Raw genomic sequence first — 21,787 nt, forward strand, 5'->3', positions numbered from 1 at the left:
AAAAAAAAAAAAAAAAAAAAAAAAAAAAAAAAAAAAAAAGTCAGGCTGTCAGTGAGGGTTCGGAGGGACTGTGGGGTGGGGTTGTGTAGGGTTGTAGGAGAAGTGTATGTTCTGAATAGATGTGGTTGGAGCTGTATATGGTCTGTACATGTTATAGATCTATATGTTGTGTATTACTGAAAAAAGCCTGGTGCCTTCTTTTCCTTACTCTGTTGCCCAGACTGGAGTTCAGTGGTGTGAGCATGACTTACTGCAGCCTCAAACTCCTGGGCTCAAGCAATCCTCCTGCCTCAGGCTCCCAAAGTCCTAGGATTATAAGTGTCAGCCACGGGCCGGGCACAGTGGCTCACTCCTGTAATCCCAGCACTTTGGGGGACAGAGCCGGGCGGATCACAAGGTCAGGAGATCAAGACCATCCTGGCCAACATGGTGAATCCTCGTCTCTACTAAGAATACAAAAAAATTAGCTGGGTGTGATGGTGCATGCCTGTAGTCCCAGCTAGTCGGGAGACTGAGGCAGGAGAATCACTTGAACCCGCGAGGCAGAGGTTGCAGTAAGGCGAGATTGCGCCACTGCACTCCAGCCTGGTGACAGAGCAAGACTCCATCTCAAAAACAAACAAGCAAACAAACAACAATAACAAAAAAACAAGTGTCAGCCACCATACCCTGTCTCCCCCAAATTTCTTACTCTGGCATTTAAGGTTAAAGATTAACCAGACTCACCATGTATTTTCCTGCCCCTGTGCATTTACTCATGCTTTGTTCTCTGCTTTCTCAACACCTGATCTTTACCAATTAAAATCCTCTTCTAGCTCCAGCTCAGATGCTACCTCTTCCAGGGAGCCTTTTTTGGTATCCTCACCCAAATGCCCTCTCTCGTCTGAATGGCAGAGTACTTTTCTCTACCTCTTTTGCAGTAGTTACATTCTCTTATGCATTCTAACTATTAAGGGTGAGGCTGTCAGTTTCCTCCACTAAATACTAAAAGTCTTTGAAGGCTTATAAGTTTGTTGTATTCATTTTTGTATCTCCAATACCTAGCACAGTCCCTTTACATAGCAGGTATTTAATTCAAAATATATTTGTTAAACAAATAAATGTATGTGTTGGGTTATGGAGATGAATGAGAAACTTGTGGGGTTTTTTTGTTTGTTTTCTGAGATGGAGTCTCCCTCTGTCACCCAGGCTGGAGTGCCTTGGCACGATCTCAGCTCACTGCAACTTCTGTCTCCCAAGTTCAAGCAGTTCTCCTGCCTCAGCCTCCCAAGTAGCTGGGATTACAGGTGCCTGCCACCACGCCTGGCTAATTTTTGTATTTTTAGTAGAGACGAGGTTTCACCACGTTGGCCAGTCTGTTTCGAACTCCTGACCTCGTGATCCACCAGCCTTGGCCTCCTGAAGTGTTGGGATTACAGGGGTGAGCCACAGCGCCCAGCCTTCTTCTGGTTATTTGTTATTTGTTTTTTGAGACAGGGTTTCATTCTGTCACCCAGGCAAGAGTGCAGTGGAGCGATCATAGCTCACTGCAGCCTCAACCTTCTGGACTCAAGCAATTCTGCCACCCTAGTCTCCTAAGTAGCTGGGACTATAGGCACACACCACCATGCCCAGCTAATTTTTTTTTTCTCATAGAGATGAGGTATTGTTGTTTTGCCTAGGCTGCTCTCAAACTCCTGGGCTAAAGCGATCCTCCTGCCTCAGCCTCCCAAATATTGGGATTACAAGCATGAGCCACTGTGCCCAGTGCTAGGAAAACTTGCCCTGTGCTAGGAAAACATTTTTTCCTAGTGGAAAGAAAGTTTCCCAGTGGAAAAAATGTGTATTTGCACTAGGAGCTCACAGTTCAGTGACAAAGACATACACCAATATGAATTAATTTATTTGGGAGGCTGAGGTAGGCAGATGGCTTGGGAGTTCAAGACGAGGCTGGGCAACATGGAGAAACCCCATCTTTACTAAAAACATAAAAATTAGCCAGGCATTGTGGTGCACACTTATAGTTACAGCTACTCAGGAGGCTGAGGTGGGAAGATCACTTGAGCCTGGGATGCGGAGATTGCATGCAGTGAGCTGAGATCGCACTGGGTCACAGAGGGAGACCCTGTCTCAAAACAAAACAAAACAAAACAAAGCAAAACAAAAAAACAGTGTATTGAGTGCTGGTTATGTGGGGCTCAGGTGGGCAGGGATGATGGCAAAGGAGACGGCACTCAGAATGAAGGAACTCCCTAGGTGGAAGGCTGGAGGTAAGAGTACATGGCACATTTGGGGAATGTAGTGAGTAGCCCTGGAACTGGTATATAGGAAGCATGAAGGAAAATAGATAAAACCAGAGACGGGATGTGAGCGCTGGATCACAGGGGTCCGGCTGCGCCTTTCCAAAGTGTTTGGATTTTATTCTGGAAGCAATGAGGGACTACCGAATGCTCTCAAAGAGGAGTATAACAAATACAGGATGAAGGAATGACTCAGCGCTGTGTTTTGGATGGAAACCATCCTGTGACCAGGGCCATTTTAGGAAAATCTTACAGTGGGTGCTGAGCAGCATCTATTCTCTGAGGCCAGCTTGTCTCTTGGTCAAACCCCTCTTTTATGGGATTTTCCCTTTAAAAAAACTTATTGATACATAATAGTTGCACACATGTATGAGATACATGTGACATTTTGACACAAGCATAAAATGTATAATGATCAAATCTGGGGAACTGGAATATCCATCACCTCAAATATTTATGATTTCTTTGTGTTAGGCACATTCTGAATTTTCTAGCTATTTTGAAATATACAGTAAGTTATTAATTATAGTCACCCTATCTAACTGTATTTTGGTACCCATTAACCAATCCCTCTTCATCCTTTCTCCCCACCATCCTTCCCAGCTTGTGGTAGCCACCATTCTATTCACTACCTCCATAAGACCAAATTGTTTAGTTCCCACATGAGTGAGAACATGCGATGTTTGCCTTTCTGTGCCAGTTTATTTCACTTAATGACCTCCAGTTCCATCCATGCTGCTGCAGATGACAGGATTTCATTCTGAAATAGCTGAATAGTATTTCATTGGGCATATATAGCACTTTTAAAAAATTTTTTTGTTTTTGTTTTTGAGACATGGTCTTGCTCTGGATTGCAGTGGTGACATCACAGTTCACTGCAGCCTGGACCTCCCGAGTTCAGGTGATCCTCCCACCTCAACCTCTTGGGTAGCTGAGACTACAGGCATTTACCACCATCCTCAGCATTTTTTTTTTTTTTTTTTTTGTATTTTTTGTAGAGTTGGGGGTTCACCATGTTGCCCAGGCTGGTCTTGAACTCCTGGGCTCAATCTGCCTGCCTCAGCCTTCCAAAGTGCTGGGATTGCAGGTATGAGCCACCATGTCCAGCCCCTCTGCTTCCTGGTTTCAAGCAATTCTCCTGCTTCAGACTCCCAAGTAGCTGGGGATTACAGGCATGTGCTACCACACCCGGCTACTTTTTTTTATTTAGTAGAGACGGGGTTTCATCATATTGGTCAGGCTGGTCTCGAACTCCTGACTTCAGGTGATCCACCCACCTCGGCCTCCCAAAGTGCTGGGATTAGAGGCATGAGCCACTGCACCTGGCCAACACATTTTCTTTATCATCCATCTATTGATGACATTTAGATTGAGTCCATCCATATTTTAGCTATTGTGAATAGTGCTGCAATAGTCATGGGAGTACAGACATTTGTTTGATATACTGATTTTGTTTCTTTTGGATATATACGCAGATTGCTGGATCATATGGAAGTTCCATTTTTAGTTTTTTGAGGGGTCTCCATACTGTTTTCCATAGTGACTGTGCTAGGGATTTTCCCTTTTGAAGAGGTCACATCCAAAGAACACTTGGTCAGATTGAGAATTTTGTTCCGTCCCCTGAAAGTGTTTTCTGACCCATTCCAAGGGTTCCACATTGTTCTCTGGCTTTAGTACAGAAGTTCTACTGTTTGGATTGTATTAGTCAGGCTCCTATATTAATCAGCGTTCTCCAGAGAAACAGAATCAATGGAAGAATAGATATAAAGAGATTTATGAGGAGGAATTTGCTCAGGTGTTTATGCAAGCGGAGAAATCCCATGATCTTGCCATCTGCAAGCTGGAGAGACTCAGGAAAGCTGGTGGTATAAATTCCAGTTTGAGCCCAAAGGCCTGAGAACCAGGAGAGCCAATGGTCTAAGTCCCAGTCTAAGGGCAGAATACCAAGGTCTCAGCAGAGACACCTATTGGCACCCATGGCCTCTTCTGAACCTGGGACTGGTTTGGGCCCCCTAGATAATGTCTTCCCCTTTGTATGGAGTGGGGTGGGGCAATATCCTAGAATAGAGAGAAAATCATAGGCTTTGGGGTTAGTCAGCACTGGTTTAAATTGTCAGTCAACATCACTTACTAGCTGCACAACCTTGGCAAAGTCACTTACCTGTCTGAGCCTTGGTTTCTGTATCTGAAAAATGGGGATAATTATGCCTACTCTAAAGGATGAGTATGGGGATTACCTAACTGGCTGCCGGAACCATAGCAGATGCTCAGTAAATGGTATTTGTTTTATTCATATTTGTGGAGTCAAATACTGGCTGTTGTTCTGCCTAAGAAGCCTGAGCTGTGCTTGGAGCAAGCTGTTGCTAGGTATCGTGAATTAGGGGAATGAATACTCTACCTAGTTTATCTTCACAGGTCATCCCAGAGTACCCAGACCCAAGCCTTTCAGGTGAAAATTATTCGTCTCCCCAGCCACCTTCAGCTCTCTGCCTTCTGCACCCTTCTTCCCAGCAGCAGTGGTCACATTTGGTAGGCAGGCAGGGGCCCAGCCCTGACTGAGAACATTGTTGCAAAGACTGAGGAACCGGAAAACACTGTGGCAATCTGCCCTGCCCTGAGGTACTCTGAAGAATCAGTGGCCCACCCCTAAACTTTCCAGCTGTGTCTTTGAGGTGAGAGCCCCATTTCAGAGCCTAGAGTGATCTTAGAATCTACAGTGATGGCAAAACTGTGAGAACATGCGAGCACGCCCTGCAATTTTTTTTTTTTTTTATGATGCTGCCAGGCTAGTCTCGAACTCCTGGCCTCAAGCAGTACTCCCACCTCAACCACATTGGTGCTGGGATTATAGGCATGAGTCACTGCACCCGGCTCCTTGTGCTATTCTGGAGCTGAGTAGAGTTTTCTGTCAAAACCAAGAAACTCAGTTATGGATCTATCTCAGAGCTGCACTGGGCTGGTGCTGTAGGTTCAGGGAGTAAGTAAACCCACCCATGCCCTTGAGGGGCTCACTGTCTGGTAGGGGAGCATAGCCACACATACCTCTCTTACAAACTGGTTTGAAAAATGTACCGTCTAGTCTGTAGGGGGCAGAGAGCAAGGCAGTACCAGTTCTGTGTGTTGGCTGTCCTGTGTGCAACACAGAACACTTCTGTGACCAGATGTGTGGGCTGTTTCCACCTCACCCACTTCCCGACACCAAGCAGTTCTCCAGGAGACACCAACTGGGTGTCCTAGAATTCAATTCCATCCTGATACTGTCCACCTGCAGATAGTGTCAGATTCCACAGGTTAAGAGTGCCATCCCACAAGGCTGCTTCCCCCTTCAAACACCAATCTCAAGATACAGACGAATAGCCGGATAGAAGAGATGCAAAGGCCAAGATATGCCCCCTCTAGGCACTTCATCCTCTGAACACTTTCAGAGTTAAGCAACTCGGAAGCTCATCAAATCTTTTTCAGGGTTTTATAGAGTTTAATTGCCAGCCTCCACCCCTTTCCTAGAGGTTAGTGAGTTGGGCTGAAAGTTCCAGCCCTCTAATTCCCTAATCATGTGGTCCTTCCCATGACTGGCCCCTTCCTGAGGCGATCTAAGACTCCTAATTCATTAACATTAAGTCAGGGAAAGAGGCTCTTAATAAATAACAAAAGACACTCCTATCAGAAAATTCAGGAAACTTTGGCATATTCAAGGGCTTACCAAATATATTTCATAATATACCCCACAGTGGGAAAGTACTGGTACAAATTACAGATGGAGGAGGGCGGGCTAGGCAATGGAATCAGCAATAATACAGGCCCAGAGGTAAGTATGATAAGAAAACAAACAATTGAGCTGGGCGCGGTGGCTCAAGCCTGTAATCTCAGCACTTTGGGAGGCCGAGGCGGGCAGATCACATGAGGCCAGGAGTTTGAGATCAGCCTGACCAACATTGCGAAACCCCGTCTCTACTAAAAATTACAAAAATCAGCTGGGCGTGGTGGCGCGTGGCTGTAATACCAGCTACTCAGGAGGCTGAGGCAGGAGAATCGCTTGAACCCGGGAGGCGGAGGTTGCAGTGAGCTGAGATCACCCGACTGCACTCCAGCCTGGGCGACAGAGCAACTCCGTCTCAAAAAAAAAAATTTTTTTTTTAATAATTAAAAAAAAAAAATCGCAGGGCAAGTGAGCGCGCTTGTAGTTCCAGTCACTTCGGGAAGCCAAGGTGGGAGGATTGCTTGAGCCGGAATGTCAAGCTGCAGGTAACCATGATCACGCCACTGCCCTCCAGCCTGGGTGACAGAGTGAGACTGTCTCGAAATATACCAAGGCAAACAAACAAACAAAAAAACCAAAACCAAAAAACAAACCACCGACAGTTCTTGGGTATGGCTGAGACTTGAGATGAGATGCCAGTGGGGTGGGCAATAGGAAGTGCAGACTAAGAACTGAGTCACCCTGCAAGGCCTGAGAGGCCAAGGCTTCACTGTGAGTGGGGAGCTGGTAGGCTTAGCAGCAGAGGGAAAAGCAGCGTCAAGTTTTGGACGTCACTCGACTTAGGCAAGAACAGACCGACTGACTGCTAGGCATTTTCTTCCTTTCGTTCAACAAGTATTTGTGGAGTGCCTATTACGAGCCAGAAGCTGTTCTGGACACTGAGAAACAGGGATGAAGAATAAACAGATCCAAGCCTTCCTGAGAGTAACCTCCCCAGGTCTCATGGATGAGGAAACTGAAGGTCGTCCCGACTCAGGCTCATGGCTCCGACCCAGGCTTCTGTGGCTGGAGGGCAGCACCTTACTTAGAAGTTCCAGTGCACGAGGAGCAGTCTGCGGGTCGGCTGTCCGGCTGCGCGCGCCGCCTGGGCCTCTCCAGTGCCCCGCCTGGCTCTGCATCCACCCCCAGCCCGACCCACACGTGGGTTCCCGCACGTCCGCCGGCCCCCCCCGCTGACGTCAGCATAGCTGTTCCACTTAAGGCCCCCCCAGCGCTCGGCTCAGAGTGCTGCAGCCACTGCCGCCGATTCCGGATCTCATTGCCGCGTGTCCCGGACGACCGCCTGACGTGCATTCCCGGTACGGTAGGGCCCTGCGCGCACTGCGCCGGCGGGATGGCGCGTGGAGCGAACTGCCTCCGGCTCTGCTGGCCTCCGCTGCTCGCGAAGGGGTTTCTACTCCCGTGAGGTGTAGGACCTGCTCTCCAGAAGCGCAGCCCCGAGACCTCGGCGGTGGCGCACACCACGCATGTGTTCGGAGCTCGCCGCGCTCTGCTTTTGCTCTAAGCGGGAACCATGGCTTCTGGCAGCGCTGGGGAACCGAGGAGGTGGCCACACCCAACCAGGGGTTGAAAGCCCGGGCGGATGCGGAACAACGAGATGATAGGCCTTAAGGGTGGGGGCGATACCGCTGGGCTCGAAATCGGCGGGCAGTGTAAAACTCGAGGTCCGGTTCCCGGAGCCCATAGAGCCAAAAAAGCCTCAGCTTGTCCGGGGCGGGTTCTTGGAAGCCGGAAAGCGGCTGAGTACCACGCGGCTTGCATTTTTCTCTTGGGACGCTCGAGAGGTGGGCTGCGTGAGGGCAGCTGCTGCCTGCAGATTATAGGGCACACTTTGCGCATTTGTTAAGGAGCTACTGATGTATCTCGGGCTGCGCTAAAGCACGGCGCATGCAAAGATGAAGCAGGCAGCATGCCAGCCCTCCCGCACCTCACGACATTCAGTTGAGTAGGATCCGCCGGTACCAACTCTTTAACAAACGGGGAGACCTAAAGCTAGGAGACAGTCAGGGATCTCTAAGTTCCCGGTGAGTAGGCGGCAGAGGTGAGCAGTAGAACTCGTTTTTGCATGTCTCTCGCCGCTGGACGCACCCTTCCCTCACCCCATGCCCTCCCACCTCCGCTCCTACATTGAAAGTAGCATTGGATCCTGGGGCCGTTAGTGAAGCTAGCAGGTGTCCGCAGGAACTCCCTTCCCCCTGCCAGGCTAGAAACCTTACAAGGCTGTCTAGAAATAGCAGTGATTTGTAAGGAGAGACCCGACTCCAGCTTGGTGGCTCTGGGCTGCCTGCCTAGAGGTCCTCTCGGGTTTTTGCCCTTTGGAGTGGTGTCAAAACTAGACGTGATACTTTGGGGATGCAGCCTGTGATATTCCCTCCAGCGAATGCAGTGCAGGGTTGGATTAACACGGTGGAAAGAATTCGAGGGTTCCATCAAGTAGCTATTAACTCTAGGGCTGCAGGCCTCAGGTTCTCTGCAGCTATTTCTACACTCCCTGTACTCAAACAATTTCTTCATACTGGGCCTGACAGGCCTTTGCAACAAGGATCACTGTAGAAGCCACACCGTGCGCCTCCCTCTGGGTTGGTTAACAGGCCCTGGTTTCTAGTATTGAGATTTAAAGTCTGGCGCTGACTGCGCGCCAGACCTGGGAGGCTGCCAGCTAGGCTTCACGTTGCTCGCGTCTCTTTCGGGGCATTCTTTAGGTCTGAAGTCTGAATCCCAGCTCCCTCCGTCTCACTGAGCTGGATAGCTCCAGATTGCCTCTGCTTGCGGGCGGGGCTTCTCAGGCTTCTGCCGTCTGGCCCGTTGCCCGCTTCCCAATGGCCGGAGGCCGCTAGGGTAATTGGCTTCGCCCCCCGCCCCCCCGCTCTGTAATGCGCATGCGCACGCACACAAGTTTCCTGGGCCCGCCCATCTTCCGGATTTGGGCGGGGCGTAAAAGCGGGGCGGTCTGAAGCCACAGCTATTAGTCTGATTTCCGCCCACCTTTCGGAGCACGGAGAACCACAAAGCGCGCATGCGCGCGGCTCACCGCACGATTCGGTGCCTTGGGCTCGAGCTTTGTGGCAGTTAATGGCTTTTCTGCACATACCTCTGGTTTTTACTTGAAGCCTGGCTGTGTCCTTGCTGTAGGAGCAGGAGTGGCTCAAAGTGATCTTGTCTGAGGAAAGGCCAGCCCCACTTGGGGTTAATAAACCGCAATGGGTGAGCCCTCAGGAGGCTATACTTACACCCAAACGTCGATATTCCTTTTCCACGCTAAGGTATGGGCCTTCACTCTTCACCGACCCTGTCATTAGGCCTTTCAGCTCTCTTTGGCAACCATTAGGTTTTTTTCCCCTCCCTTTTTAGTCATCTCTTGTGATTTTATAGTGGCAAATACCCCCGAAGGAAGTAAAATAGCTTTAAAAAAAATCTCTTGGTTAACAAACATTAAAGGGGATGTAGTGACACTAAATGTTTTTCCCCCTATAGATTCCTTTTGGTTCCAAGTCCAACATGGCAACTCTCAAGGATCAGCTGATTCATAATCTTCTAAAGGAAGAACAGACTCCCCAGAATAAGATTACAGTTGTTGGGGTTGGTGCTGTTGGCATGGCCTGTGCCATCAGTGTCTTAATGAAGGTAAGTGAGAATCTACCACACTGGAAGCCCATACCTTGACCCCGTCCTCTGCCCCCACTCCCGCCCCTAGAATTGTATTATTACGTTTCATATAACAATATTTAGATTTATGCACTCATTCAGATAACTTTCTGTGAAACAAACTTTGGAAATATGATGATACACCAAAAGTGTATCTGAAATTAAAAAGAATCAAAGGTCAGCAGGCTGGAGACCCAGTTCCTAAAATTCATTATTCTGTATTAACATGCATGGATTGACTACCAATGAAAAGGAAGGGTCCATGACTTTAAATGAGCCAAAATTCTTTTAAAGTGATTTTTGAATTGAAAATGACGCATATGATAAAATTATATGGGAAATCTTAAGTTCTCCTACCCAAACCTCATTGCCCCTGTGCCTTAGGTAGCAATTTTGTTATCAATTATGGAACTAAAATTTCATTAGAAAAAGAAATTGTGAGTAAAGCCCTCCTTATTACACTATTGAAACCTGATTTATATTTAAAAGAAGTTGAGGCAGCTTACAACATGAAAATGTCTGAGGCCGGGCGCGGTGGCTCACGCCTGTAATCCCAGCACTTTAGGAGGAGGCCCAGGTGGGCAGATCACGAGGTCAGGAGATGGAGACCATCCTGACTAACACGATGAAAGCCCATCTCTACTAAAAATACAAAAAGTAGCCGGGTGTGCTGGCACACACCTATAGTCCCAGCTACTTGGGAGGCTGAGGCAGGAGAACTGCTTGAACACGGGAGGTGGAGGTTGCAGTGAGCCAAGATAGCACTACTGTACTCCAGTCTGGGCGACAGTGAGACTCCATTTCAAAAAAAAAAAAATCTGAAGTTCAGATGTGGAGTTTCTACAAATGAATTCTGGGTTCTGAATAGAAATGGATTCAAGTGAGAAGGGACTAAAGGCAGAAATGAGCTATGAAAAGGCCTTGTAACAACACAGGTGACTCTACATATGTTCTTAGGAAAGGCCGCATAATACACAAACTTTTATTCCTTACCCACTTAATGAGAAATTGATGCTGTTTTCCTCACACCTGCAAACTGCCTATGGATTTTCTCTGTGATGGCCTCTGGCTCAGGTGTGGGTAAGAAGAGTAACTGCCACTCATTATATTGTAGATGATTTGGGGATAGATCTGCAGCTCGAATAACTTTTTTGGTAATGATAGACCACATCCATTTGTATTAAAGCTGTTATTGGTGCTCCTGGCCTGAAATGCAACTATTAACTTTTAGAGTTGCAACTATAAGGATATTTTTTGCCAATATTATACACTGCACAAACCTTTTTATCCATAACTGTTAGTATTGGTTCATATATGGAATCAACCAGGGAATAGTTCAGATTCCATCTCTGAAAGATGGGTGGAAATCAGACTTTTTAACTTTAATTTTTTGAGATGGAATCTCGCTTTGTTGCCCTGGCTGGAGTGCAGTTGCAGGGTCTTGGCTCACTTGACCTCCCGGGTTCAAGCAATTCTCCTGTCTTAGCCTCCCGGGTAGTTGGGACTACAGGTGCCCACCAACACACCGAGCTAATTTTTGTAGTTTTAGTAGAGATAGGCCTTCACCATATTGGCCAGGTTGGTCTTTTTTTTTTTTTTTTTTTTCTGAGATGGAGTCTCACCCTGTCGCCCAGGCTGGAGTTCAGTGGCACGAACTTGACTCACTGCAAGTTCCGCTGACTGGGTTCATGCCTTTCTCCTGTCTCACCCGCCCACCACCACTCCCGGCCAATTTTTGTATTTTTAGTAGAGACAGGGGTTTCACCGTGTTAGCCAAGATGGTCTTAATCTACTGACCTCGTGATCCGCCTGCCTGGGCCTCCCAAAGTGATGGGATTACAGGTGTGAGCCACCGCCCCTGGCCTGGCCAGGCTGGTCTTGAACTCCTGACCTCAAGTGATCCGCCCACCTTGGCCTCCCAAAGTGTTGGGATTACAGATGTGAGTCACTATGCCCGGCCAGAATATTTGCTGATTTCAAGTCTTGATACTGGTCAATATCACCTAGTTAAATGAATAACAACCTAACATTGGTGTGTAGGATGGAATTTGAGAGAGTAGATAGGGCAGTTTTATATAATTGGAAGTTATTCTAGCAACTGCCAATCCAGTGTTCTGCTTCCACATCTGCAGTGGTGGAACTCCTATAGAGCTTGCTTCAGTGGGGAGACAGGGCTGGAGAGAGGGTCAATGCTATCTACATATGGAGTAATCTGTAAGTCAGCTTTTGAAATGGGGTGCCCTCTACTTTGAAGTATATCTTGATACTGTGCTAATAAAGTAACAAAACTCTCCTACGCCAGAAATACAGAAATTTTTCATGCTTCTCTTAAAATCTAGATGTGGCAATTTTCCATTTAACTAAATATTTTATGTCTTTTAGGACTTGGCAGATGAACTTGCTCTTGTTGATGTCATCGAAGACAAATTGAAGGGAGAGATGATGGATCTCCAACATGGCAGCCTTTTCCTTAGAACACCAAAGATTGTCTCTGGGAAAGGTTGATTTCAACAAGTTTATATTATAATCCATGAGACTTAAATTCTTTTTTCAGATGGTCTCTCTTTGTTGCTTAGGGTAGAGTGCAGTTGCAAATTATGGCTCACTGCAGCCTCGAACCCTGGGCTCAAGCAATCCTCCTTCCACTTCATTACCCCCTCCCCCTCACGAAGAAGCTGGGACTATAGGGCATGCTACCATGCCCAGCTAATTTTTTTACTTTTGTGGAGATGGGGACTCACTGTGTTGCCCAGGCCTGTCTTGAACCACTGGGTTCAAGTGATCCTCCCTCATTAGCCTTCCAAAGTACTGGGATTGCAGGTGTGAACCACTGTGCCCAACCTTAGACTTAAATGCTTTATCAGGCTTGAAATCGTAGCTCTTTGAAGATTTTGTTTTAAATGCAGAGTACAAGAGCCTGGGAACAATTTCACTTGGGTGACTGTGAACATCAAAGTTTCAATTTCTAGTAAATGGTTTAAAATAGAAATCCAATTTGTCCATGCTATGGAAACCACCTGAATTAGAATGTAATGAGTAAAGCTTAAATCTTAGGTCTGTATTTAACCACATTGTGTTACTTTCTTGCCCCCCACATCCTTTCACAGGCGCAACACAAAGTTGAGAATAGGGTAAATAAATGAGCCTGTTCAGCCAGTATTCTTGACTTGACCCTTTCACACTTAACAGCACCAGTCAAGAAACCTGAATGTGAGCCCAAATAGTGTGTACTTTTGTACCTGAAAATCACTGGCCACCTCGCTAATGGGCAACTCCCTTCATTGCTGGCTTAACTTTCTTGTGCCATAGGGTATCTAGAAGCAAAATATGCTTGTTAAGTATAAAGCTGTCTCTGCTTAGAAATAAGTCCCCCTACCACCATCACCACCACCACCACCACCATCAAACACACACACACACACAAACTGCCTGTTCCTGGACTGATAGGACACGAGTTAAGTAAAAACAAGAGTATGGAAAAGTGTGAACATTGAGCTTAGGTAGCAAAAATTTTGAGGATATGTAAAAAATTAATAGGAGAATCAAATAATAAACTTGATTCCCTCCAGCTCCCCCTAATTGTAGTTACATAACGTTACAACTTGACTAAAACTAGAATACAAGGAAGGTATTGACATGCTCTTCCTCCATTTAAGAAACCATAATGATAAAACTCTAAAAACAACAAGAAAGGTCTGTGGGGCACTTATGGAACAAATTTTTGCTGCTTAGGTAAAATTTATTCTAAAGGCCTTAATCTGGTCATTTCCCTTTTCTCTAGACTATAGTGTAACTGCAAACTCCAAGCTGGTCATTATCACGGCTGGGGCACGTCAACAAGAGGGAGAAAGCCGTCTTAATTTGGTCCAGCGTAACGTGAACATCTTTAAATTCATCGTTCCTAATGTTGTAAAATATAGCCCGAACTGCAAGTTGCTTATTGTTTCAAATCCAGGTGAGCCTTTTAACTGCGTAAAAATTGACAAGCTATAGTAAAACTGATAGTATATGATATGTGTGTATATATGTATCTATTTTAATATTTTAAAATATTATTTAAAAAATATATATTTTGAGACGGAGTTTCGCTCTTGTAGCCCAGGTTGGAGTGCAGTGGCACAATCTCAGCTCACTGCAACCTCTGCCTCCTGGGTTCAAGTGATTCTCTTGCCTCAGCCTCTCAAATAGCTGGGATTACACGCGCCTGCCACCATGCGTGGCTAATTTTTTATATTTTTAGTAGAGACAGGGTTTCACAGTGTTGGCCAGGCTGGTTTTGAACTCCTGGCCTCAAGCAGTCCACCTGTCTCGGCCTTCCAAAGTGCTAGGATTACAGGCATGAGCCACTGTGCCCAGCCACGCATATTTATTGATTTATTTATTTTTCATGTTTCACTTCCCTTCTAAGGAGATTTGTGTTTTTTTTTTGTTTTTTGTTTTTTTTTAATAATTAATTTTAAAACATTAAAGGGAATACAATGCCTTTAAATGTAGTTGGAGCTTAAAATTACCTGCCCAAGATCTTGGATAAGGGATAAGTTTGTGAATAATTGCTATTCTTTTTTTTTTTTTTTTTTTTTTTTTTGAGACAGTCTCACTTTGTAGCCCAGGCTGGAGTACAGTGGTTTGATCTTGGCTCACTGCAACCTCTGCCTCCTGGGTTCAAGCAATTCTCCTGCTTCAGCCTCCCAAGTAGTTGGGATTACAGGCACGTGCCACCATGCTTGGCTGATTTTTTTAGTAGAGACAGGGTTTCACCATGTTGCCCAGGCTGGTCTCAAATTCCTGAGCTCAGGTGATCCATCTGCCTCGGCCTCCCAGAGTATTAGGATTACAGGTGTGAGCCACTGTGCTCGGGCCCATAATTAATTGTCTCTTAGTTGATACACAGTTTATTTTCATAAAACTGTTACTATACTTTTTTTTGAGACCACATCTCACTCTGCCACCCAAGCTGGAGGGCAATGGGATGATCATGGCAGCTTTGACCTACTAGGCTCAAGTGATTCCTCCTTCCTCGGCCTCTTAAGTAGCTAGGACTGCAGGTGTGCACCAATATGCCTGGCTAGTTTTTTAAGGTTTTTTGTAGAGATGGGGTTTTGCTATGTTGCCCAAGCTGGTCTTGAACTGCTGGCCTCAGGCAGTCCTCCCACCTCAGCCTCCCAAAGTGTTGGGATTACAGGTGTGAGCTGTCATGCCCAGCCAAAACTATACTTTTTGAATACTAATGGACTTGATATACATAGTATAGAGGCTTAAAAAATATTAACAAAATTATGGGTTAGCCATGATCAATATCAAGATCCATACAAAGCCATATATCTGGAGTAGCCTATCATTATCTAACGATCACCTAGTATCTGCTTAACTGTTTTCTTCATAGTAAGGATACCTTTTTGTGTATGGGGAGGGATAATGGGTGACTTTTATTTTCTCCTTTTTCATAGTGGATATCTTGACCTACGTGGCTTGGAAGATAAGTGGTTTTCCCAAAAACCGTGTTATTGGAAGTGGTTGCAATCTGGATTCAGCCAGATTCCGTTACCTGATGGGGGAAAGGCTGGGAGTTCACCCATTAAGCTGTCATGGGTGGGTCCTTGGGGAACATGGAGATTCCAGTGGTAAGCATAAGTTATTTTCTTTTTGTTTTTGAAAAGATGATATAACAAGTCAGTGAGCATTGTATTATTCAATTAGAGCCTAATCAAATATCCATTCAGTAGGATAGAATGGTTTCCTGAAACCTAGTATTTTGTATAATTATATGTTAAGAATTGTTAAGATTGTTGCCATTTTATATGGCATTTTATGGCTAGGGGGATGGGGAATGAAATTTCTCTTCTTACCGTGGATATCTTAAGACTATAGTTCCTTAGGATGACTTCAGTCATTTAATATCACAGCTGTTTATACTTGACTTGTACTGCCTGGCCCTGAAAATGTCAGCAAATCCAAATGGAGTGCACAAAAGTTATATTATTATCACAGTTGAAAAATGTTATGATTTGGTTCTGTATGCTAAGAAAACCCCCCTTATGTTCTCATACTATCTTTATATTTCAAATATACGTGGGTTAAACATTTCAATTGGCCAGAGAAACAGGTTAGAATACAGTGAAAATTCCTAGTTTTATATAACGTAAGTAAATGAAAATCTAATCTAAAAGTGAGTAATGACTGCTTTAGTAGTCTTGACCATCTACCAAAATTGAGTATTCCTCCTCCAAAGATAAGAGTTAGAAAAATGAATCATAATTACTAATCTGTTGGTACATGAAAATAAATGTAGTCTGTACTGTTTCTTTTAGTGCCTGTATGGAGTGGAATGAATGTTGCTGGTGTCTCCCTGAAGACTCTGCACCCAGATTTAGGGACTGATAAAGATAAGGAACAGTGGAAAGAGGTTCACAAGCAGGTGGTTGAGAGGTAACCTTTCAATTTGGCAACACAGAATATTAACATTTACTGTTTTTATTTAAAAGGTTAAAATTGTAATAGCATTTGCATTTGAGAACTTTTTGCTAGAGAGAAAACTGGTGGTTTTTTGTTTTTTTTTGAGACGAAATCTCGCTCTTTCCCACAGGCTGGAGTGCAGTGGCGCAATCTTGGCTCACTGCAACCTCCACCTCCTGGGTTCAGGTGATTCTCCTGCCTCAGCCTCCTGAGTAGCTGGGACTGCAGGCATGTGCCACCATACCCGGCTAATTTTTTGTATTTTTAGTAGAGATAGGGTTTCACCATGTTAGCCAGGATGGTCTTGATCTCCTGACCTCGTGATCTGCTTGCCTCAGCCTCCCAAAGTGCTGGGATTACAGGTGAGAACCACCATACCTTTTTTTTTTTTTTTTTTTGAGACAGCATCTCACTCTGTTGCCCAGGCTTGAGTAAAGTGGTACCATCTCTGCTCACTGCAGCCTATGCCTCCTGGGTTCAAGTGATTCTCCTGCCTCAGCCTCCCAAGTAGTTGGAACTACAGGCGTTCACCACCATGCCCAGCTAATTTTTGTATTTTTAGTAGAGACGGGGTTTCACCATGTTGGCCAGGCTGGTCTCAAATTCCTGACCTCAGGTGATCTGCCCGCCCTAGCCTCCCAAAGTGCAGGGATTACACACATGAGCCACCTTACCTGGCTGAGAAAACTTGTTTTCTTAAGCTTTGTTAAGATCATACTATAAAAACATTCTTAAAAAAAAAAAGAATGGACTTCACCTTGCAAGGCCCAGGCCCCAAGGCCCTAGGATCACTTGAGCTCAGGAGTTCAAGACCGGCCTGGGCAACAGGGTAAAACCCTGTCTCTGCAATAAATACAACAGTTAGCCAGGTGTGGTGGTGAACACCTGTGGTCTTAGCTACTCAAGGGGCTGAGGCAGGAGGATCGCCTGAGCCTGGGAGGTCAAGGCTGCAGTGAAGCGAGATCCTGCCACTGCACTCCAGCCTGCTAGCCTGGGTGACAGAGTGAGAGCCTGTCTCAAAAGAAAAAAAAATTATTGAAATAGGGAAGCTTTCAACTTGGTGGCATTATTTACCTTTGTGGTCCTGTGTGGACGTCAGGTCTATAGAATTAAAAAACGAATCATAATCTTTAGTTCATGACATATTCTCATGATTAGTCAAGCAAGGCCCTCCTGTTTGTATTTGTTTAATTAAATAAAACCTGTGAACCCACCACCCAGCTCAAGAAAGAAACACTGATGATATCTGTCAAATAACATTGTTGAATCAGAATTTAGTATTCCGCTGGTGTTTAGAAATAAGTAGATTCTGTGTTCTTTCCCCCAGCTATTCCTCTGTCCCCCTCATGCTCCCACTTGACATAATCCTGAGTTAAGAATGCTATGTTGTCTTGGATTTCTTTTTAAAATTCAATATTATATTTTTAAGAATTATCCCATTTTTTTTTACAAGTAGCTATAGTTTATTTTTTGATACCTATGTAATATTCCATTGTATCAGTATACCATGATTTATCCATTCTTCTGTTGGAGGACATTGGAAAGATTGTCATGTTTTTGCTATTACTAACAGTACTGTTAATGAATATCCCTAGCGTACATGTGTAAGAGTTGTTCTTGGTATAATGCAACATTTTGGCATTATTTACTGTAAAACATGTGTTAATGAAAACTTTGTTTTTCTTTCTTTCTTCCACCCTGCTTTTTCTCCCCTGACCTATGGTTTCCTACCCTCCAGTGCTTATGAGGTGATCAAACTCAAAGGCTACACATCGTGGGCCATTGGACTCTCTGTAGCAGATTTGGCAGAGAGTATAATGAAGAATCTTAGGCGAGTGCACCCAGTTTCCACCATGATTAAGGTAGGTCTGTGTAGTGATACACTGTATTTGAATGCTTTTTCCTGGCCTTTTACAAAGATTCTTCTGAGAAAGATTAATACAAGTCTTCCATTACTGATTAAAGTGAAATAAATTAATGGACCCACAGCTTTCCTTTTTTGAAAGAAATGGTTGAGCTTTAGGATTAATGTCCACTAGGCCTGTTCAACACATAGATACTTGATAATTTGACTACAAAAAAAGTCTTATTCAATTATGCTGAGGTAGGTGGAAGACTGTAAAAGAAATAAACTATCTTTCCATTGGGGAAAATAGAAATTATATTCAAGTTTAGCGTTCTGTTACTATTTTTAATGACTTTCTTTTATACTATTCATTAAGTCATAACTGAAAACCTGGAAAGGAATTTCTCCCTATCAAAGTTTTTTATTTTTTTGAGACAGTCTTCTGTCGTCCAGGCTGGAGAGTAGTGGCCAATCAATTTTTGTATTCTTAGTAAAGACGGGAGTTTCACCACATTGGCCAGGCTGGTCTCGAACTCCTGACCTCGTGATCCACCCGCCTTGGCCTCCCAAAATGCTGGGATTACAGGTGTGAGCCACTGCACCCTGCCTCAAGTTGTATTTTAAAATCTTCATAATTAGGCCACACGCAGTGACTCACAGCTGTAATGCCAGCACTTTGGAAGGCCAAGGGCAGGAGAATCGCTTGAGCCCAGGTGTTTGAGACCACCCTAGGCAGTATAGTGAGACCTATCGAAAAAATAGTGTCTCTATTGAAAAAAAAAAAAGGGCCAGGTGCAGCAGCTGATGCCTGTAATCCCAGCACTTTGGGAGGCCAAGGGGTGGATCACCTGAGGTCAGTAGTTCAAGACCAGCCTGACCAACATGGTGAAACCCTGTCTCTACTAAAAATATAAAATTAGCTGGGCGTGGTAGCACAAGCCTGTAATCCCAGCTACTTGGGAGGCTGAGGCAGGAGAATCATTTGAACGCAGGAGGCGGAGGTTGCAGTGAGCTGAGATCGCACCACTGCCCTCCAGCCTGGGCAACAAGAGCAAAACTCCATCCAAAAAAAAAAAAAAGCGGCTGGGCTCTGGCTCATGCCTGCAATCCCAGCACTTTGGGAGGCCAAGAGGTGGATCACCTGAGGTCAAGAGTTTGAGACCAGCCTGGTGGCCAACGAGGTGACCCCGTCTCTACTAAAATACAAAAATTAGCCAGGTGTGGTGGCGCACGCCTGTAGGTCCCAGAAGGCTGAAGCAGGAGATCACTTACCGCGGAGGTGGAGCTTGCGCGTGAGCTTGAGATGTGTTTGCTCGCCCACTGCACTAGCCTGGGGTGACAGCAGGCAAGCTCTGGCTAAAAAAAAAAAATGCTTTAATATTATAGCAGACTGCTAAGTCTTGAGAAAACCATAGATGCATAGACAAAAATGTAAGATTTTTTTTTTTTTTCATTTCATCTTCAGGCGTCTCTATGGAATAAAGGATGATGTCTCTCCTTAGTGTTTCCTTGCATTTTGCGGACAGAATGCGCGAATCTCAGACCTGTGAGGCTGACTACTGACTCCTGAGGATGAGCGGGGGCCCGTTTGAAGAGAGTGGCAGATACACTTTGGGGAATCCAAAAAGAGCTGCCCAATTTTAAAAGTCTCTGATGTCATAGCCATTTCACCTGTCTAGGCTAAACCAGGATTTAGTTGGAGGTTGTGCATGTGTCTTTTTATCTGATCTGTATTAAAGCAGCCTAATATTTTAGATGACTGGGAAAGCATTAACTCCTGAAGTTAGAATAGGACATGGTTTGTGACATCCACAGCTAGTATCCTGATGCTAGATGGGTATTAATCCTTGCGTTGTCCTAACTGGTTAGTGCTGAATATGTTCTGACGCACACTGCCATTTCTGCTCATGCTGACATTTGCCCCTTGGGCGTGGATGTTTTACTGTGTGTTATATAATTTCCTGGCTCCTCACTGACATGCCTAGTCCAACATTTTTTCTCAGTCAGTCACATCTGGGATCAGTGTATAAATCAGTATCGTATGTCTTTTGTGCGTTATTGTTCAAAGGAGCTTATTTTGTGACTATATATATCAGTAGTGCTACATTTACCAATATACTAAAAAGATCTACAATTTAACCAACTATCCAAGTGTTATACCAACTAAAACTTTACCCCAATAAACCTTGAACAGTGACTACTTTGGTTAATTCATTATATTAGGATATAAAGTCATAAAGCTACTAGTTATTATATTAATTTGGAAATATTAGGCTATTCTTGGGCAGCCCTGCAATAATTTTTTCTAAAAGGGATATTATTGACTAATAGCAGAGGATGTAATAGTCAACTGAGTTGTACTGGTACCACTTCCATTATAATAAGTCCCAAAGTATTATATATTTGATAATGCTAATCATAATTGGAAAGTAACATTCTATATGTGAATGTAAAATTTATTTGCCAACTGAATAGAGACAATGGTAGTTTGTCACTATAGGGAACACAGATTTTTGAGATCTTTTGCCCTCTGGAAGCCGGTAACAATTAAAAACAATTTTAAGGCCGGGTGCGATGGCTCAGGCCTATAATCCCAGCACTTTGGGAAGCCCAGGTGGGCTGATCACTTGAGGCCAGGAGTTAGGGACCAGCCTGGCCAACACAGCAAAACCACATCTGTTAAAAAAAAGTACCCTTCGTGGTTGTCTACGAATGTTTTCTGTACATTTTTCTGAAAATATAACTGTGACCCTTATACAGGCCTGAAAACCATACTTGTAAAGGTTAACTGAACATTATTGTCATTCCCAACTCCAAGATCTTTTTCCAAAGATTATTTCCTGAGAACTAGTTAAGAGAAGGAATTATCTTAAAGCATGGTTGTCCAACCTTTTGCTTTCCCTGAGCCACATTGGAAGAATTGTCTTGAGCCACACATTAAATACACTAACACGTGCCAGGTGTGATGGCTCACCTATAATCCCAGCGCTTGGGGAGGCTGAGGTGGGTGGATCACTTGACGCCAGGAGTTCAAGACCAGCATGGCCAACATGATGATACCCCATTTCTACTAAAAATAGAAAAATTAGCCAGGCATGGTGGCCTGTACTTGTAACCCCAGCTATTTGGGAAGCTGAAGCACAAGAGGCTGAGCTGAGAGGATCGCTTGAACCCAGGAGGCAGAGATTGCAGTGAGCCAAGATGGCACCACTGCTCTCGGGCCTGGGCAACAGAGCAAGACTGTCTCAATAAAAATTAAAGAAATACATTAACACTAATTGTAGCTGATGAGCTAAAAAAAAAAAGTTCATAATCTGATACCCACCAATACCTAAAGAGTCCTCACATTCAAGGAGTTGGACACAGCTATAAAGTGTATCATACTGTGGATTTTTAGTGTATTCATATAGTTGGCAACCATCACCAGTATCTAATCTTAGAATGTAGGCTGGGTGTGGTGGCTTGGGATCCCAGCACTTTAGGAGGCCAAGGTGGGTGGATTGCTTGAGCCCAGGAGTTCGAGACCAGTCTGGACAACATGGCAAAAGTCTGTCTACAAGAAAAAAAAAAATTAGCCAGGCGTGGTGGTGGGCGCCTGTAGTCCTAGCTGCATGGGAGGCTGAGGTGGGAGGATCCTTTGAGCCCAGGAGGTAGAGGTTGCAGTGAGCCAAGATCCCGCCACTGTACTCCAGCCTGGGTGACAGAGTGAGACCCTGTCTCAAAAAAAAAAAAATTTAATTAGCACAAAAAGAAGCCTGTACTTAATCCTGTAGCCTTTTGTTTTTTTTTTTTTTTTTTTTTTTTTTT

At 44.8% G+C, this 21,787-nt stretch overlaps 1 protein-coding gene across 2 annotated transcripts; it reads left to right on the plus strand.

Moving 5' to 3' along the window:
- Positions 1-7,090: 7,090 nt before the first annotated feature.
- On the plus strand, positions 7,091-18,122 carry LDHA (lactate dehydrogenase A). 2 transcript variants are annotated; one of them, XM_017858053.1, is made up of 7 exons: positions 7,091-7,334; positions 9,511-9,660; positions 12,064-12,181; positions 13,463-13,636; positions 15,129-15,302; positions 15,990-16,107; positions 17,873-18,122. In XM_017858053.1, the coding sequence occupies exons 2-7, from the start codon at positions 9,535-9,537 to the stop codon at positions 18,105-18,107; spliced, it is 945 nt and encodes a 314-aa protein (XP_017713542.1). In that variant the 5' UTR covers positions 7,091-7,334; positions 9,511-9,534; the 3' UTR covers positions 18,108-18,122. The 2 variants fall into 2 exon arrangements, with proteins under 2 accessions (XP_017713542.1, XP_017713540.1); XM_017858051.1 differs by lacking the exon at positions 7,091-7,334 and adding an exon at positions 8,965-9,299.
- The last annotated feature ends 3,665 nt before the right edge of the window (positions 18,123-21,787 follow it).

The sequence above is a fragment of the Rhinopithecus bieti genome, unplaced genomic scaffold (assembly GCF_001698545.2).
Source record: "Rhinopithecus bieti isolate Rb0 unplaced genomic scaffold, ASM169854v2 scaffold_2350, whole genome shotgun sequence".
Classification (NCBI taxonomy): domain Eukaryota; kingdom Metazoa; phylum Chordata; class Mammalia; order Primates; family Cercopithecidae; genus Rhinopithecus; species Rhinopithecus bieti.

Bases quoted from the DNA above. Each gene is read 5' to 3' on its own strand.
- LDHA (XM_017858051.1), top strand. From the start codon at position 9,237: ATGGGTGAGCCCTCAGGAGGCTATACTTACACCCAAACGTCGATATTC. The intron at 9,300-9,510 runs GTATGGGCCTTC...TTCCCCCTATAG, and splicing joins TATTCCTTTTCCACGCTAAG to ATTCCTTTTGGTTCCAAGTC. The intron at 16,108-17,872 runs GTAACCTTTCAA...CCTACCCTCCAG, and splicing joins CACAAGCAGGTGGTTGAGAG to TGCTTATGAGGTGATCAAAC.